General features: G+C 31.2%; 1 protein-coding gene across 2 annotated transcripts in view; it reads right to left on the bottom strand.

The window, feature by feature from the left end:
* Nucleotides 1-19987, bottom strand: part of LOC143235254 (syntaxin-7-like) — a 39629-nt gene extending 19642 nt beyond the window's left edge. Inside the window, exons 1-7 of one of the 2 annotated variants that reach the window (XM_076473213.1) lie at nucleotides 19837-19987; nucleotides 15731-15829; nucleotides 14942-15010; nucleotides 11461-11530; nucleotides 1711-1810; nucleotides 692-832; nucleotides 261-316 (exon numbers count right to left, since the gene is read on the bottom strand). In XM_076473213.1, the coding sequence (XP_076329328.1) occupies nucleotides 261-316; nucleotides 692-832; nucleotides 1711-1810; nucleotides 11461-11530; nucleotides 14942-15010; nucleotides 15731-15794 (500 nt within the window). In that variant the 5' untranslated portion in view covers nucleotides 15795-15829; nucleotides 19837-19987. The remainder of the gene's footprint in view (nucleotides 1-260; nucleotides 317-691; nucleotides 833-1710; nucleotides 1811-11460; nucleotides 11531-14941; nucleotides 15011-15730; nucleotides 15830-19836) is intronic. The other variant, XM_076473214.1, reaches the window with a different exon arrangement.
* Between the last annotated feature and the right edge of the window lie 358 nt (nucleotides 19988-20345).

Below are 20345 nucleotides of genomic sequence, written 5' to 3'. Positions count from 1 at the left end.
TTACATGTGAACTCTGTCTTACTCTAAAGAGACAGTTAACCTACTGTCTCTAGTTGGGCCATTAACTTAAAACAAAAAATTAAAATATAAAATTAGCTCCCAATTTTCTTTGTATAAATAAAAAATTTGCTTTTAGATGAAAAAAAACACAACAAAATGAGGTTAACAAAGTCTGAATGACAACTTAATTTGGTCTATAATTTCTTAGTTTCCTGTCTTTTATTCAATGGTAATTAGTTTCATATCTAATAAAAGCTTACCTTGCAAGGTCAATTAGAGCTGTTCCTGTGCCTGGTGGACCATCAGAAAATGGATCCTAAATTTATAACTTACTTCAATAAAACAAAAGTTGGTACTTATACTTCTTCCTTTTTAAATACTATTCTTAAGTAGCAATTTTTTCATTACTTCTGTATACCAATAAATATATTTCAGTAACAGATAACTAATAACATCCAAATAATAACAAAGAATACAACTTAATTCATGAGAAAAAAATCCAAAGCTTTACTGTATTATTTTATTACACTTATTCACATTATTTACAATCATTTACGTTTTAATAAGAAACAAACATAACATTATATCTCCATAAAACTATTATTACAAATATAACTTCATTTTAAGAACTAATTTTTCTTCACACAGGAAAGTAGAACAATTGATTATTTCATTTTTTTTGTATACCTACCCCTCTTAGACCTGAATGTGCTCTTGCACGCATCACACTTTCTTTCTCCTTTTGTGCTGCAAGTCTCTGAACTGCTTGGAAGTTCTTTAAAGCTTCTGTAAAATTATTGGTAAGCTTTTCCTTCAGAAACTTGTTCTGTCGCTAACAACAGCAAAAAACATCATTGTTTAGTAATGCAAAAACATTTGTCAATTATCATTCTCACCTTTTATCTTAGAGCTTTGTAACCAAAATTTTAACAATACTGTCTCATTTACAAAAACATTTTTAAAAGCCCTGTAAAACCTAAAACCGAAATATATCCTCAAATTACCAATTGGTTCAGTACTGGTAACATGCAAGTGTTATATTAGTAATTTTATTATTCAGTGTGAAAAAACTGACTAAGCAAATAGGGTGAAATCACCCTTCATGTAAACTACACAGGGGTCACAATCAGTAACTAGTGTGATTAACTGTGATACTAACAGTATTTTCTTGGCATTTTTTATGATTGGCTTGTACATTATTAAGAACCTTGTAACTAATAAAGTTTAGGACCCCCAAGTATCTTACTATACAAAAAATGAAGTAATGAAAATATACTGAAAAAATCAGTTCGTAATTAAGATTAATGGTTATCTATAAGAGAAAAGGCTTAATTACTTCAAACATGATTTTTTTCCCCATTTGTGATATATCTTTTATATATATATTATATTTTATATATTATTAAATAATAATAATTAACAGTATTCATTACTGTATATACACAGCATTTAATTCAGGATTTGAAGTACAAGTTTATGGACAATAAATATAAAGAAAAATAACTTCTGAAACAGGTTGAAGTATGCTGATCCAGTACACACACGTCAACAAATAAAAATTAAAGTTTTTGTTTCAACCTTCTATTTCATCCACATCTTCAGTAAATTCATTAAATGTTTCACTCTATGGATTGGATCCCTTCAAAATTACAACTCAAGCTGTGAATGAAAAACTCACTCTAACTCTTTGTTATTTTCACAATATCATACCTGATCAGACTGGCTAGAAGACTGGTCCAAGGATGTTAATTCTCTTAAATGCTGATGTGTATCTTTTGCCAGTTGGTTCGTGTAGTTCTGCACCTGGTGTCTGAAAAATATATTATATGACTATGTTCTCAGTAAGAAGATATGTTACTGTTGGTATTCCTACAACTTACATAAGTATCCATTTTTGTTACAGAATAAAAGAAATCACTATACTAGCTACTAAAGTTGTAGAGTTCTTAAAATTTAAAAGCAAAATTTGTAAAATAATCTACTAATACCAAAAATATTAAAACAAACTATACATAAATATCATTATAACAAAAACATAAAACTACTACTTCATAATCAATCACAGAGTTGATTACATCAAGCAAGTTTTTCTCCTACATTATAAAAAAACAGTAAAACCCATCAAACAGAGGTAGGTTTTACTGAACTACCACACACACCTAAATTATGCTCAATGGTGAATAAATAAAGCAATTCAACCATTAATAAAATAGTCTTTACAGATGTTTTTTAAATGTTGCATTTTTTCACCAAGATTCTTCATTAATATAATGTTGTTCATTATCTGCAATTAGACTTAATTAAACTATCAATATAAATATGAAGCAAAAATACATTTTAAGATTTAAACCAAAATCTGTAAAAAACATAGGTAACAGAAATTTTGATACAAGTTTTTGGAACAGAAAGTAAATATTCTTAACCATGTGGTTAAAAAAACACTAAAAGTGGTAAAAATGGATATCATCCAATATTTAATGGTGTTCTCCTCCATACTGCAGATAAACCTTAAGTAGGGTTGCATCACAGATGAAAACTGAAACACGTGTATGATAACTAACATTTAATTCTTAAACTTTTCAGAATATACTTATTCCATCTTGAACAAGGTAAAATATTACATATAAACATTTCTAAAGTTCCAATATTTTATAAACAGTAAATTAAAATACAGCATAAAAAGATGAAATTAATTTTAGAAAGGAACAAAACAGTGCCACTTTTATAACAATATTTTGGAAAATTTGAATAATAAATAATCACTTCCTTTTCACATTAATTTCATTTTTTACTCTATTTTAATTCCTGTTTACAAAAAGTTCAAGCTTTAGAAAGTTTTGTTTATAATATTCTACCTTGCTCCATATAGCTTGCTTAAAACCTACCAAAAAATAAGACTTCCAAGGTTAGGCTTCAATAAGTTTAATAGCTGTTTCAAGACATTGGACTTTTGTAAATGTTTATACACACAAAAATGCTAGCTTTGGTATATGTGGATTTCACCAAAGATACACAGAAGTCTGATTTGATGAGAATGAATACAAATATATACAAACAAAAAAACAGCTTTAGTGAAATAAACAGCCATATATATAAATTTAAAAAAACTGCAAAAAAATTCAGCTATTAGGAATGTAAGCAAAATAAGACAAACCATGGAAGCCATATGAGATAACGTGATGAAAATATACAAAACAACACAGACAAAAAGAGGTACAAGCAATTATGAAGATATGTAAAATAATAGACAGATACCAGTGATGGCAAAGATATACAAAGCAACACACATATACTAATTTCCAATTTTAGGTTCAGAAAAAAAGAAAGGATTTCAAATGCTTTTAAATGTTATTTAATCAATAATGTATTTTCCATTATTATTAATTACTTCCTGCCAGCAACTGACAAGCTTCTGAATGCTACTTCTATAAAATTCTTGGGGTTTGAAGAAAAAGAATGTAGAGGGTAGTTTTGGCATCCTCATGTGCTCCAAGCTCTTTTCCATCGAGTAGTTCTGCAAATGTTGGAATAGATAATAATCAGATGGCACAAGATCTGGAAAATAAGGAGGATGTAGAAGTTTTTTCCAGTCTAGCTCTTCAATCTTTGCAGATGTGACCCTTGCTGTATTATCATGTTGTAACACAACACCTTTATGGACTGATCAAAGCAGGCCTCTTTTCTTTCCATGCAACATTCAAGCACTCTAACTGTTGACAATAGATGTCTGATGTAATAATTACATTGAGTGGCAGCAATTCAAAGTAGATCACACCAACAATATCCTACCAAATGCTTAACAAGACTTTCCTCAGATGGAGGACCATTTTGGGCTGTGCTTTAGCCAGTTTACCTGCACTGAGCCATTGTCTGACTTAAAATTTTTATAAAATATCCATTTTCCATCTCCAGTCACTAGCCTGTCCAAAAAAAGATGAGTTACGTTCACAAGAGTGCAGAGAAGTGCAAAAGTCTACTCTTGCCCTAAGGTTGGCTTCTGTCAAATCATGTGGGACCCATTTTCCAAATTTTGACTTTTCCAAGCTGTTACAGATGATAATGAACTGTTGAATGGGTTGAATTAAGCTTCTGTGATAGTTCAACTGTTACAGCAGTCTTCATCAAGTGCAGTCAGCAGCAAGTCATCATTAAATTCAACAGAACAACCTGAACATAGGGTATCACTAAAGCTGTAGTCACCTGATCTGAACTTCTGAAACCCCCTTCAACATTTTCTTTTGTTGAGAGCCTCTGCACCATAAACACCTTGAATGTTTCGTGTAGTTTCTGTTGCACTATTGCCTTTTTTAAACTCATAAAGCATTATATGCCTAATGTGATCCTCAGATACATCCATCTTCATAAGGGTAATTTGATTAATGATTAAAGCCTTCTACAAAGGCAGAAATGATGATGCACTTTCTGCATTAAATTTTCAAACATTACTTATGGTATGACCTGATAAAATGACAGTCAAGAGATAACAGCAATAATAAAACAGAATAAAAACATGAGATACCACCAATAAAGAGAGTACGTAAAACAACACAGATAAGAGATACCAACAATGATTAATATATAAAAAACAAAAGAAATACTAGTAATGACAATATATAAAACACAAATTGAGGTACTGTCTGTAATAAAGAAACACAAAACAACAAAGACAAGAGGTACCATCAAAAATGAGAATGTACAGAAAAACAGACAAGAAATACCAGCAATGATGAAGATATATAAAACAAGTTGATATGGGAAATGATGAGGATATACAAAATCTCACACACAGAAATATCAGCAATGACAAAGATATATTAAACACCACAGACAAGAGATACCAGAAATGATCAAGATGCACAAAGCAACACGGAGAGGTACCAGCAATGGTGAGGACATACAAACACAGACAAAAAGATACCAGCAATTATAAAGTTATACAAAGCAACAAAGATGAGAGATACCAGCAATGATGTGTGGAACAACATAGAGACAAAGATATCAGCAATGATGAGGATAAACAAAACACACAAAACATCCCAACAATGATGATGATTTACAAACAATAGAGACAATAGATACCAGTAATAAGGAGCACATATAAAACAATGTACAGAAAGAGATTCCAGGAATGATGAGGATATCCAAAACAACACAAAGGAAACAAACATTGAATATGATATAATGATGAAAGTATGTAAAACAACATAGAGAGAGATGAAGATATACAAAACAGCAATGATGAAGGTGAAGATGTAAAATAACACAGACATGATAATGAGGATGTATACAAGTAATGATGAAGATATGCCAGTAATGAGGACCTATAAAACAACACATACAAGAGCTATACAGCAATGATCAAGATATACCAAATACAGAGATAACAGTGATAATGAATATTTATAACACAGACAAGAGATACCACCAATGATGAGGATATACAAATCAACACAGAGAAGGGATACTAGCAATGATGAAAATATACAAAATAATACAAATAAGGAAAAAAAAAGTATTAATGAGGATAAATAAAACAGATAAGTGACACCAGTGATGATAAGGATACAGGAAAAACAAAGATTCTAACAATGATGAGAATATATAGAACACAGAGAAGAGATACCAGCAACAATGAAGATATGGAATTTGTTAAACCACTAGATGAAACTGATGAAATTAGTGATAAACTTCACCAAGATTAAGATTTTAGTTGTTAATGAAGTCGTAATTAAGGGTGATTTTAATTTCAGACATTGATTGAGCAATGCTATAGTACCATGAGGAAGAAAGGTTTCTGAAAACTGTTCAAAATGAATTTATTCACCAATTAGTCAATGAACCTAGTAGAAATAAAACTATTCTAGCATTATTGTCAATTTCTAACACAAAATGGTTGAAAGGGTGGAAACAGGGGAACACCTATGTACAAGTGATAATTGCTGTATTAAGTTTTTGCTGCATATGGAAATCAGAAATAATGTTGATTCCAAATTTCAAAAAAAGCATATGGTTGAAGGGATGAAATATGAATTATTTGTTGTGAACTGGGCAGCTGAGTTATTTGGAGATACAGAACAAATGTGAAAAAATGTTAAAAAATTTTTCAATATTCAAAACAAATATATTTGTTATAGAAAGAAAATACTAGTTGCAAATAACAATCAAGGTTGGCTCACAGAGTATGAGAGATGAAATCAAAGAAAAGCATCACAGAGTAAGAAAAAATAAAATTTACCATTATTATAAAGATTTAGAAGAATATAGAATATCAAGAAATTTGGTCAAACAGGAACTTGGATCATCCAAAAGCATGTACAAAAAAAATGAACAGCCAGGATTTTTTAAAACTACATTTATGGTAAACAAAATATTAGGATGGTGAGAGGCCCCTTGAAGTATGACAAAGAAAAGTTTTTATCTGATGGTTATGAAATGGTCAGGTTGTTAAATTCTGCTCTTTTTCTTTTACAGATTTTACCAATTAAAACTTGAGCAGTATTCCTCATCTTGAACAACAGATAGATGAAAACAAACTTCAAAACAACTGGGTAAATTTTGAGCTTGTTAAAATAAAATTGGGAAGTTTGAAGAATTATAAGGCTCCTGGACCAGATATTTCCTCTAGGATTTTAAAGCAAGTCAAGGATTGGATATGTGAACCACTTGTCACAATTTGTTGCAGGTCCTTGAATAGTAGGCAAGTACCAACAGGTTGGAAATTTTTTATAATATTGGAAAGTTAATGTCACCCCTGTCTTTAAGAAAAGTAACAGAAGTCATCCCAGTAATGAAAGGCTATCAGTCTTACATCAGTTGGGGGAAAAGGTTTGGAAAGCTTGATAAACAATTTTCAAAGTCATTTAACAAAGCATATAATTTTATCTGATAGTCAACATGGTTTCATTAAAGGAAAATCTTACAATTTTTTCACATTCTTTGAAAAAGTTACTGCATATGGAAATGAGGGTAAGGATGTAGAACTGATGTATCTAGATTTTCAGAAAGCATTTCACAAAGTGCCACATAAAAAGTTTGTAATGAAATCTCTACAGATGTAGGGGATAAGTTATTTAATTGGATAACATAGTAGCTTGATGGAAGAAGGAGGGTTGTTATAAATGTAGTTTAGTCAAAATGGAATAATGTTACAAGTGGTGTACATCAGGGCTCAGTCTTAGGACCACTGCTCTTTTCAGTTTACATTAGATCAGTTGTTCTCAACAACCTTTTCTGACTTGCAGCACACTATGACAATCTGAAAATTTGAGGCACACCTGGAAAGCCTTAATTTTTTTAGGTACACGTTATTCGGCAAACATTAAGTCTTAGAATGGAATTCACGGCCAAAGCAAGCGATAATAATGTCATTGTGCATCACGTTTAGATACACGTAACACAGAAGAGTTAACTTAAAAAGCCTTAGAATGAAAATCATGGCCAAAGTAAATTATATTAATGATATCTGCACATTGGCAATACTATCACTTGCTTTGGCTGTGAGTGTTGTTCTAAGGCTTTTTAACAATTTTGTGGTATAGAAGAAAAATCAAAACTTTTTATTTTTACATATATTTTCAATGTAACATTTATGCCTGCTTCTGAGAGCAAATCAAATTGAAGCAAGGCTCTAACATAGACAAACAAGCTCGCATTTCATTATCGACTGTAAGAAGTCTCTTTCTCTTTCTGGCTTTAATTTCAATCAATGCTGAAAACCCAATTTGGCAAAACCACGAAGATGCAAATGAAAGCAGAACATTAACTGCTTTAGAACTGATTGCAGGATATGAATTTTTAATGGAAATCCAAAACTCATCCAAGCTCTTTTCAGGAAATAATGATTGATAAAATTTGTTTCGTAAATCAATGAGCTGTTCTTCATCCTCAGTTGTAAGATTTGTTGTCTCCTTGATTCTGAATGAATAGGTCACCCAGTTATATCTGTCGACAAGTGATGGGAAGTAATGTTTTAGTGCAGACTGTAGGTCGCTTAATGTGTTCAAAATTTGAGGGACAATTTTCTTCTTTGACAGACGTTCATTAACAGAAGGAAAACAATCAAGGACTCCTTTCGAGATCTTATTCTTCCACAGCATCACCTTTCCATCGATGACCTTCAGTTTGGACGTTGCAGTAATAATGTTTTCAGATGGTCCTTGGAGACCTAAGTTCAGAGAATTTAATTTGTCAAATAAGTCGGAGAGAAATTAAACCTTCAGCCACCAGATCTCATCATGAAAAGAAAATTCAAAACCTGCTTCCTCAACCTCCAAGAAAGAAATTACTTCAGTTTTTAGTTGGACAAGACGCTTTAACACCTTTCCTTCCAAAAGCCATTGAACTTCAGTGTGATACAGTAGTTTTTGAACTCTGAATCTATCACCTCACAGAGAGAGAGAAAAGTCAAGACTGAAGTGGCCAAGACTTGATGAAATTCACCACTTAACTTAATTCATAACAGACTGCAAATCTTTCAGCAAAGATTTTGAGATGAGCACCTCTGTGAATCATGCAGTGAACAATCCTAATGTTTGGATTTTGTTGGTGCACCAGAATGACAAATCCCTTCTTTTTTCCTTGCATTGAAGGACAGCCATCGGTGCAAATGCTGACACAGTTATTCCAATGTAATTTGAAGAGAAAAATGTTTTCATTCACCAACTCAAAATGTCCTGGCCTTTCGCTGTACTTTTCAAATCTTTGCAAAATAAGTATCCGTTTACGATTTTTCCATCTTTTATGAACCAAACAAAAGCCAGAACTTGAGCTTTTCCACTAACGTCAGCAGATTCATCAACTTGAAGAGACCACAGCAGAGACAATTCATCTTCAGGTGCTTTGAAGTGTTCGCAAACTTATATCCTTCAAATCTGACGACAAGTCTACAATTCTGCGTGAAAATGTGTTATTGGACAGTGGAACTTGCTTAACCTTTTTGATGGCATCCATTCTAAGCATAGTTTCAACAATGATTGCTAACACTAACTCAATGACTGATTCGACCTCCGTATGCACTTTCTTGCCTTTTGCCAACAACTGAGCAAACTTATAACTTGCAATCAATCCTTCTTCGGGCAGCTTCATGTAGTTCACGAGCTTCCTTGATTGTTCATGTTGTTGAGCCATGAGATTCTCAAAGTATTCTTTTGGCTTATCCTTCACAGCTGAATGTTTTGTTTCCAAGTGTGGCTTCAGTTTGCAGAGCAGGCAGAATGGTAATTGAGAATGTTCCAATTCAAAGTGATAAAACCGTAGCTGTAGCTGCACCAGACTTACTTGAATATTTTCCACCAATAAGCAGAATGAGAACGTATTCCAGAAAGCAGTTTGATTGTTTAATGCATCATTTATGACATACAAAGTGCTTGTTGCCCCACAATTAAACTAACAATTGAACCGTTGCAGTCGAGAATGAAATTTAAGTATGAACTTCTCAGTGCTTGAGTTCAATGAAAACCATAGAATGCTTTGGAAGGTTTCAGAGTGTCTCCATAGTAGCTTTTATTAACTGATGTGTTTGACTTGCTTGTAAAATTCCAAGAAAGTTGTATGTGTTTCAAAAACACTGTGGCACACAAGTTGAGAATCACTGACGCAGATAAATGAATGGTCAATAAGTTACTTAATTTTGCTGATGATAAAGGTCTTGGGTGTTTGTGGATGTCAAGAGGATGCTGCTGCTTTCCAAAAGGATTTAAATAATTTATTAAGTTGGGTAAGTAAATGGTAGATTGGTTTTAATTATGATAAATGCATACAGATTATCATAATTAAATTACAAGTATAGTTTGGATGAGACTAACCTTAATAGTGACATGAAAGAAAAATACCTTGGTGTAATGGTCTCTTAAGCCATTCAAGAAGTGTGATGTTGCTAGTAGTAGGTCAAATAGGATTTTAAATTGTATCTACAGAAATATTTAACACAAGTCTAAAGAGGCTATAAGTTCAATTGTACATGTCACTGCTTAGGCCACATTTGGAGTACTGTATTCTGGTCTTGGGTTCCTTCCTTAGGAAAGACATTCAATTGTTGGAAATGATCCAGAGAAGGGTTACTAAAATGGTACCTAGAATGAATGGGATTGGGTTGTCATATAAGAAGAGATTAAGATCCTTAAAACTGTTTTCTCTTGGAAAAAGAGTTAGAGGGTATCCAAATGAAGAGTTTAATAATGTAAAAGGAATTGATAATATTGATGCATCAACACTTTCCATACTTAAACAGTGAGAATTATAGAACTATGAGACACAAATATTGATTTAGGCAATGTAGAAGTCATCTTCAGCTAAGAGAATTTTATTTTTCAAATATGGTGGTTGTCTCATGAAATGGGTTACCTTCAGACATTGTGGAGCAAGTTTAAATGAAAGCTTAATAGATATATTAACGATAAAGGTTGGATTAGATGATCAGACAGCTGAGACAAGCCATCAAGTCACTTTGTTGTCCCTAAATACCTAAATATTATATGTTAAAACAACATAGGAACAAATTAATATGAGAAATGATGAGGATACACAAAATAACAGAAATCAACAATGACAAGGATATATTAAACAAAACAAAGAATACCAGCACTGATTAGGATATACAAAACAAAACAGATAAGAGGTACCAGCAACGATCAGGAGAAACAAAACAAAGCACACAGGGGATACTAGAAATGATAAGGAAATATACAGAACACAAAGACAAACCAGTAATGGTGAGGATATAGAAAGCAAGAACAAAATATACCAGTAATGAAGACAATAAACAAAAATATATCAGCAACAATGAAGGTATGCAAAACAATAAAATACCAACTGTGATGAAGATACAGAAAATACAAGAAATACCAGCAATGGTGAAATATACAAACACATACAAGAGACAGCAGCAATCATGAAAATATCTTTAAAAAAAAAAAAAACACACAAACAAGAGATACCAGCTGTGATGAAGATATACAAACTTAAATAGGCATAACATACCAACTGTAATGAGGACAGTCAAAAACAGACAGAAGAGACTAATCATGATAAAGATGTATGCAACTACTTAAATATAATGATAATAAACCTTAACTGGCATACCATTCAATTTGGAAGAATGAGACAATGTGGCTTGAAAATGATCATGACAAACTTTGTGAGAAAATGTATTTTGATAAATAATTTATACTACTTCATTCATAAAAAATATTTTTATTATCTTTATTGTTTCAAAAACAACAGACGTCCCTGCACTATAAATATTAATTCCACTTGGCATAATAACAATTTCCTGAAATCAAGACAAGTTGATTAAATTATTCACTATCAAGCTTCAAAAACTAAAAGCTAACTTAAACAAACTGAGTGAAATGCTCAAGATGAATGTAAAAATTTGAATGATAATTTTAACTCAGCTGAGCCAATCCTCTACTTAAAACTGAATGTTCTAATAATTTGTTCTGAGTAAAACTAATAACTTACAGCTGACTGCGTAAACTTTCTGAATCCTGAGTAGTTCCAATTTGGTTCACCATCTTCTGAACTGAGCTGACTGTTGAAAAACAAACATTCAGAGTCAAATATGTATGCTATGAAAAACTTAACCTACTGGAAAATTAAAGAGATGGTACAAATAAGAACAGAACAGAATGTTGGCACTTAAAGTTTAAATATCAGATATGTAACTTCTGTCTAAATTATAATGCACCTGTTGCATAGTTCATTTCATTGCATTTAAAAAAACAGTTGTCAGATAAAATAATTTGAAATTTGATATTACTTTCTGCAGATTACATAGCTTACAATACAATATTTTTATGCAATTTGTACCATATTGAAGCTTTGAGGATTCAAATATATTGAACAAGTTTATTTAAGATACAGTTTTATATTAAAGCCCACAACATAAAAAGCTGAGAAATTGAACTTTTTTTATAAGAAACTTACATCATTACCACAAGAAAATACCTTTAAAATAAAACCATGGCAATAAGTTTAAGATAATTCACATTTTCCAACTAGGAACTGCAGCTTTATAACAAAAATGACACCATAAAGGACTAAATACCAGTTTTATAGTAAAACCTACATCATGACCAACTGAAAACTAGTTTTTATTACAAAACCCATACCCTTATGCTGAGAACTAGTTTTTTAATAAAACCCCTACCCTCAAGCTGAGAATGATTTTAATATAAATTCCATAGCTCAAACAGCTAAGAACTAAAATTTTATCATAAAATGCAGGCAAACAAGCTGATAACTAGTCTCATTATAAAACCTACACCCTCACAAGTTGAGAAGTACAATTTTATTTAAAAACCCACATTGTAACAAGTGGTAAAAAGTACTCCTCAGAATATGAAGTATGGGTGGGATTAGTGAAATTAACCAATTTTTAGGTGTGGTAAATATAATATTTGGAGGCTTAGCTCTTTAAATAGTCTCTGTTCATGAAATGAGAAAAAATCTGATGAAAAATAAGATTAATACAATAACTTAAGTATAACTACATATATATGAGATGTATAACCATCAGATATTACACAAGTTTATATTAATAGTTTAACTGCCTTAATAAAATTAATAAATACCTGCAGTATTTTTTAAAATAGTGTCAAAATATTATATATATATATATATATTTAACATAAATAAATCCAACTTAAATATTAATAATGCATTTCTCTTTATTTAAAAAGCATCTGTACAAAACTTCCAATTACCTATTCACTGCTTTGTTAGTAATAAAAAATTAAATACAAGACTCACTATAAAACATGTTTCACTATAACATTCATCATTCATGACTGATGTGTTATAAAAACTGCCATGAAATAAATCATGTGACCAACTAAGGAGAACAAAAGTCTGCTAACGCTGTTAATGTTGAAGATGGTGGATATTCCAAATAAATGATTCATAACTGTGACAAAACAGCTCTGTACCATAAAATGCTTCCAGGTAAGACACTGATAATGGAACAAGAAAATAATTTGGCTGGTTTTCAACAAAAAGTTCCATCTCACTATCCTTCTCTGTTGTAACTCTACCAGCCAACATAAACTACTGACATTGTTCATTAAGAACTTCAAGAAATTAAGATATTTCCACCACATCAATGTCAGTATGTTACTGTGCCTCTATATCAACAGCCAAAGTGCCTGGATGACTTCCTCAATTCTTTAACAAATTGTTTCATGGATAATTTGTCCCATTCATCAGAAGACATTTTGACATAGCAAGCTAGAAAAAGAAAGCAATTCTATTACTTAAACTCAAGACCACAGATGGCAAAATCAAATACATGTACCTTCCAAAGAATATGACAAAAAATGTGACCCTTAACTGAAATATAATTGCAACATTTAAATAAATAGCAATTTGATTGTTGCAAACTCTGGATAAAAATCTCAGCTTCAGAGAAGGCATCCACATCTGCAATCAGATATGAAAAGAGGTTAGGACAAAATGCATAGCTAACTGCTGAAAACCCCTTACAGGACCAACATTTGAAACACAACATGAAACTCAACTGCTGCTGCTAGTAGTAGTGATGATGGAAGAAACAATGCACAATGAAATTTGTAGACAGCAAGTACAATGGATTCAACTATACTGAGAACAATGTTTGAAAATTCACTGGAGATGACATACAACCAAAGATGTCAAAGATGAAATGATAGTAAGTGTCACTGATATCAATAAAAATGATAATGATGCATGTTATAAAAAGTTCAATGTGGATGAAGACCCATCCAAACCACTGCAATCCATGAAATAAAATGAAGTAAACATTACAACAGCCCTGAAATGGGCTGAATCTTATGAACATTCAACACCCACCTTCAAAACTTCTTGCATATGTCTAAAGTTGAATCCATCAAATTGTATCGAGAACTTAAAGCTATTGACTTCTTTTGTGAACCTTACTACAGAAATCTACTTGCAGAAATTTGTTTTAAATCTCTGGATTGTCTGTATTATGTTCAGTAGGAATTTTCTATAAAAGTATTTATATTTATTTTTTGATGCGATGCCCTGATGTTGCTCTGAAATTGTTATAAATACTATCATCTTTATATCACTTGTGATCTGTAATTATACTTTAAACACTTCATGTACTTGAAATAGTTTTATACTTTTACATTTTCTTAACAAAATTTAATTTTTATTTTAATCTTAATATGTCATACTGGCTTGGTTTGTTTTGAATTTTGCGCAAAGCTACATGAGGGCTACCTGTGCTAGCCATCCCTAATTTACCAGTGTAAGACCAGAGGGAAGGCAGCTAGTCACCACCACCCACTGCCAACTCTTGGGCTACTCTTTTTCCAATGAATAGTGGGATTCACCATCACATTATAATGCCCCATGGCTGAAAGAGCAAGCATGTTTGGTGTGACAGGAATTTGAACCCACGACCCTTAGCTTACTAGTCAAGTGCCTTAACCGCTTGGCCATGTCATATTGTTCTTTGTGGATTTTAGCAACTTTGGGATTGAATAGGATATGAACAAACGTATCATGGGCCCACCTTATGTAGCCATTTGACAACATCATTATAACAAGCCTCATTTCTGAAGTGGTCACACAATATGGACCTCAAATACTGCATTACTGTGAGCCTCCATTATATAACTATCTCTTAATTCTAACAATTTAATAAAAATAATTTAAGCCTAACAGTTTAATGAAGATGAAGCTTTTAAAATAAAATAATCATATAAAAATGGATACATTTTACTTTTAAACTTTAAGTGTCTCTGAAACCTTTTATACTTTTCAGTTGTTTTTTGTTTTTATATATACATATATATATATATATATTTATATATATATATACAAGTGTTCAGTTACATCCAGCCAACAGGAAGGATAAAACAGTGAAATACTAGGTTGAACTCTACTCATATGCTTTATATTAACCAGTTCAAGTAATGCACAGAAATATGGAACATACCATTCTGGGTAATCTTCTGTATGTTCGTACCAATTACTTGTGAAAGCCTGTTGAATTCATCCTGTCCAGCTGCAAAACAAACAACATGATACATGTGCAACAGGGGAGGAACTGGTCATAATACCAGTTGTTTTCACTTTTAAAACCAACATTTAAAACTTGTGAAAATATTGAAGTTCTGTTTGTTGTACAGTGTGTCCTTAGAATATATTTTCCAAAACATGAAACAGAACTCATATTCATCAGCATACTCATCTAATGAAAATGATACACTATATTGCAATATTACTAAGATTTTGTATTTTATTGCAATTCATGTTTTTACAGGAGCCCCCAAAATACATTATGAACCCCTCAGTTTTTGTAGTGAGAGCTGTAGTCCTACATTTAGAAATGTATTGTAATACGTAAGCTCTTCTATATCTCTCAAATCAATAATCTTTTAATAGTTAAACACTCAAACTACTACATACCACAAATATTTCAGCTAATATTTTTTTGTTTTACCATTATCATAATGTATGACCAAATTTTGGCATATCTAATAAAAATCATTTTTGTAAGTTACAAGTTATACAACAAAACAGCATACTGATGGCTTTTAAAATTTTTTGAAAGCAAATATACTTCTTTTCTACAAGCTAGAACCTATTAAACTCTAGTAAATTTTAACAATCAAACTATTTTTTTTTTATTACTAGTAAACTACATTATTATTATTATTATTATTCAGTGACAAAGTGAAATTCTCATTAGTGTTTATTGCACAATTTAATTTCTACACATTACCTCCAGTAATTTCTCCTTTCTGATATGAAGAATATTGAAACCCATCTGAATAACCTTTCGACATGACTGGAGTTGATTTTCAGCTTGTAAAAAGATAGTCTAAAAGAGATTTAATGATATTTTAAACAATTTCAAGTTACCCAATGTGGGTGATAATTACTGTCTTCATTATAAGAGCTATTACTACATATTTTCATTCTCAATTTTTTAGTCTTTCTTTCTTTATTTTTTATCATCTTCAACTTATACACACTCCACAAACTTTCAACTCACTGAACCTACATAAAGATTTTGTGAATGCTTACAGTGCAAAAAAACAGTCATTGTAAATAAAGTAGATGAAAGAAGCCTACAGGTAAAATAGGATTACATACCAGCCTTCCAACTGTTTATTCTTCTTGGACTTAATGTTTAGAATTGTTTTTTATATGGCTTCTGATGTAAGCACAAAACTTCCAGAGTTTTAAGATATAAAAGTTGAAGGAAAATGAAATAAATACAATGTAAATTCATTTTGCTGCAACACTTCTAACCTAATTACACATTAGTATTAGAAACCACAACAGTATCACAGTATCATAAATGCTTCTTTAGACCTTACAGACTAAAAGTAAAGCAAGAAAAAACAAGTAAATATTGTAACAAGATGTATATTACAGTTAAAACATAACACTACAAATAAAGTAATAAAAACAAAACATTTAACATACAAAAAATTACTACTTTAAGTAAATATTCATAAATTGCTACTAGTTTAAACTGGTAAAGTAGCCAATTGCATGTGATGTGGAGAAGACACACCATAAATAACTTTAAATAAAAAATCTTCAAAAGTTGGTATTAGCCATTATAAAATTATAATAGATCAGTGTTACAAGTGGTATACCTTTGAGACAATTTTGACGACAGGAAGTACTTTGAAATACAAGGTTATAGAATGTTTAATAAGGATATAATACTAAAAAGACAGGAGTAGCAGCTTTATATAAAAAATGTGAGTTACAGCCTGTTCAACTTGAGTATATCAGAGCTAATAGCAATAAGGTAGAATCTATATGGTTATCTGTTGGCGAATGTGAAGGGAAAAGGCTTTTATTTGGAACTTGTTATAGACCATTAGATGAAACTGATGAAATTGAGAAACTCTACTGTGAGATAAAGAATTCAGCTGTTAATGAAGTAACAATTATGATATTTTAATTTGAAACTTACAGACTTTGAAACATCAGAATCAAATTGTAAGAAAGACAGGACTTTTGAATCTGTTAAGAATAGTTTTCTTCAACAATTGGTTACAGAACATATAAGATTCACTGTTAATTTCTAATAAAAAAAAATGGTTGATGGGGTAAAGCTTGTGGAATGTCTGGGTGTAAGAGATTTAGATTTGATGTTTTCTGTGTATGGAGATTAGGAAAATTGCAATTTTTAGCACCAAATTTCAAAAAAGTAATTTCTAAAAACAACAGTCAATAGTTATCTATTATAAAGATAACTAAATTAACATGATTTATTGATCTCTTGTGTAAAATGTTTTAATTTCTTAAATTTCAATACAGGCATATTGCTTAAAGAAAAAAATCAAAAGTGACAAAAGCTTGATACAAGTTAAAAAAACAAAAAACAGGTTGACTCACAATGAACATAACAGTAAAATAAAAGCATTGTAAGTGTAAAAAGTTTAAATTGACTGCAATGATAAAAGATTTAGAATATTACAGATCAAATGAGTTAGTCATATGGAAAATTAGGAAATCGGAAAATATTTGACAGAAGGTTGGTATAGCATGTAAAAACAAATAGTAAAAATTTCTTCAAATACATTAAAGGTAAGCATAACATCAGACTGGAAGTATGGCCTTTGAGAGAATGATAGAGAAAGGCTAATAATTGATGGTTATAGGATGCTTGGGTTATTAAATGATACATTTTATTCAGTTTTTACTGACAGATTTAAACAATATTCCTCATCCTGAACAGTTGCTAAATTGAAACAAGACTGAACAAAACTACAAAATGAGCTATCTGAACTGTGCCAGAAGTATCAAAAGTGTTTTCACTTTGCATTATAAGTTAGCAGACATACTGCTGGGCAACAGAGGGTCTGAGCTTATTTAGAAAAAAATTGGAAAGTTAAGTGTGATAAAGTTACTTGGATACATAACAGTTACCCAATGGTTTTGAAAGAGGTGAGCACTGGATGCATGAGCTAGTTGCAATTATTATTTTTGTCTTTGCATAGCAGTCAGATGAGAGACAATTTAAAAATGGCTAATATTACTCCACTTTTCAAAGAAGGTGATAAATGTTGTCAGAGTAATTATAAGCCTGTTAGTTTTACATCAGGATTTAGAAAAGTTCTTGAAAGTCTGGTAAAAGATATTTTGAAAAGTTATTTTACAAAGTTTACAATTTTGTTGGATGGTCAGTATGATTTTGCTCAGGAAAAAATCTTGTCTCACTAGCTTTTTGACATTATTTGAAGAGGTTACTGTTTATGTAGATAAGGGTACAGGTATGGATTTGATGTGCTTGAATTTTCAAAATGTATTTTACAAAGTTTCCTATAAAAGAATTGTTGAAATGTTCTGTTAAATATGTGTGATTTCACTGAATAATAATATAGCTAAATGAAAAAAGCAAATATTATAAAAGGTGTTCAATCAAGCTAGATTAGTGAAATGAGTGGTGAATCTGTTTTACAGCCTTTGCTCTTTTTGATTTACATCAATAACATATGAAAGAATAGTCACTATATGATTTAAGTTTGTTGATTACATTTAATTCTTCAGACTGTAAGAAGGTTGATATTGCTTAATAAAAATGATTTAAATTATTTGTTGAGTTGAACAAACAAATAAGTGTGCAAGTTTTTCTTGTAGTAAAATCATACCTAGCTATCTGCTATGTCCACCAAGGGGAACTAAACCTCTGATGTTAGTTTTGTAAATCTGTAGACTTCCTACTGTCCCAGCAAGGGACAAGCAAAGAAATAACAAATGTATTTTAATTATAATAAATGCAAGATAATGCATGCATGTTATTACAATCTGAATTAAGTATAATTTTAATAGGAATAACTTTAACAGTGTTGGGGAAAAAAAGGTTGGTTGGTGTTATAGCAATGTGCTGTGCTGTTATTAATGGCATGGCAAATAAGGTATTAGGATGTCTCTACAGACATACTGAATAATAGTCTATTGAGATAACATTATTGTATAGATCATTGGTTAGACCACATTTGGAACACTATGTTCCAGTCTTGGACTTCTTTCCTCAGAAAGGCTATTGAATTATTGGAAAGAGTCAAGAATGGGTCTACTACTACTTGTACTAGGATACCTGGGAAGAAAAGGTTATCATACAAGAATTGGTTAAAAATGTGCTTACTTTCTTTTGAAAAAATAGAGATAACTTGATTGAGGAGTTTAGTATTAGGGGAGATTTTTCATATTTACTGGTGAAAGTAGAGGAAACAAATATAACTTTTGGCAGGGTAGGAATCATAGCTTTATTTTTCTAACAGGGTGATTTCCCTGTGAAATATTTTTCCTTAAGATATGATGGACACAGTTAACTTACAAGAGTTTAAAGGGAAAACTTGATAAATATTTAAATGATACTAGCTAGCTTTCAGTTTTTTTTAGAGTTTAATGGACAGGATAACTTAGGTGGGACAAAAGGTCCTTTGATGTTCCTCTAAAAATAAAAGTTAATGTTATACTCACCATTAGCTTCTTTAAAACTTCGTCATAAAAGTGCATACCAATTGCCAGTCTCGTTATAAAATATAATTTACTCCCAGACATACATACAATAGTTAACCCTCTGTTGAATTTATGAGGTAAGAACCAGTATTAAGTAGTAACAAGTGATAATCATAGTAGCAGTAGTAATAAGTACATCTAGGCCTAACATTACTGTTAGGGAATACTACATAATACATTACTAGTACTAATAACACAATACCACAGTGATATTGATAATACAACTTGAAATGCAATCTCATTGTAACTCTGTATGATATTAGTATTGTTATAGATAATTCAATCACATATATTTTCAAGCTGCAAAAATACAGAAATAAGTAAATTAGTATACAATACCTATAAAATTTACTCTATAAATGGTACAATAAAACAGAAGCAATCGTCTCTGGATTAAACAATTATTTGCTGCATACTTTACAAAAGTAGGCCTGCTACCAATCCTCTCTTCTGACTAACGTAACTTTTTTTCGCAAACATGAACACTGCGCCATCTCGAGTGTATAATTTCATGAAAAAACAACGGAATGGCTAAAACGATCGAAACGCTGATCAAATAATTATAATTTCTTCCAAAAGAGGCTAGTAAAAATCTATAATAAAAAAGAGCGTGTCCGTGTGTGTGACCGTCATAACTCTAAGAAGAAAGAATCTAGAAATCTAAAATTTTGCACACATACTAAGTGGACCATGAGGGTATGTACACCTGAGTATTATTGCTTATAAATATACATGTACATGCGCATCTTTTTTTTTAAGTAAGCAAGAGAAAAAATACATAGAAAAGATAAGTTGCCGCCATAGTGCCATGAGAAAATAACCCTAGAAATCTGAAATTTTGCATCATT

Source organism: Tachypleus tridentatus, chromosome 12, assembly GCF_004210375.1.
Source record: "Tachypleus tridentatus isolate NWPU-2018 chromosome 12, ASM421037v1, whole genome shotgun sequence".
Lineage (NCBI taxonomy): Eukaryota > Metazoa > Arthropoda > Merostomata > Xiphosura > Limulidae > Tachypleus > Tachypleus tridentatus.
Note: the sequence above shows the minus strand (reverse complement) of the source record. Positions and strands in the feature narration are given on the sequence as shown.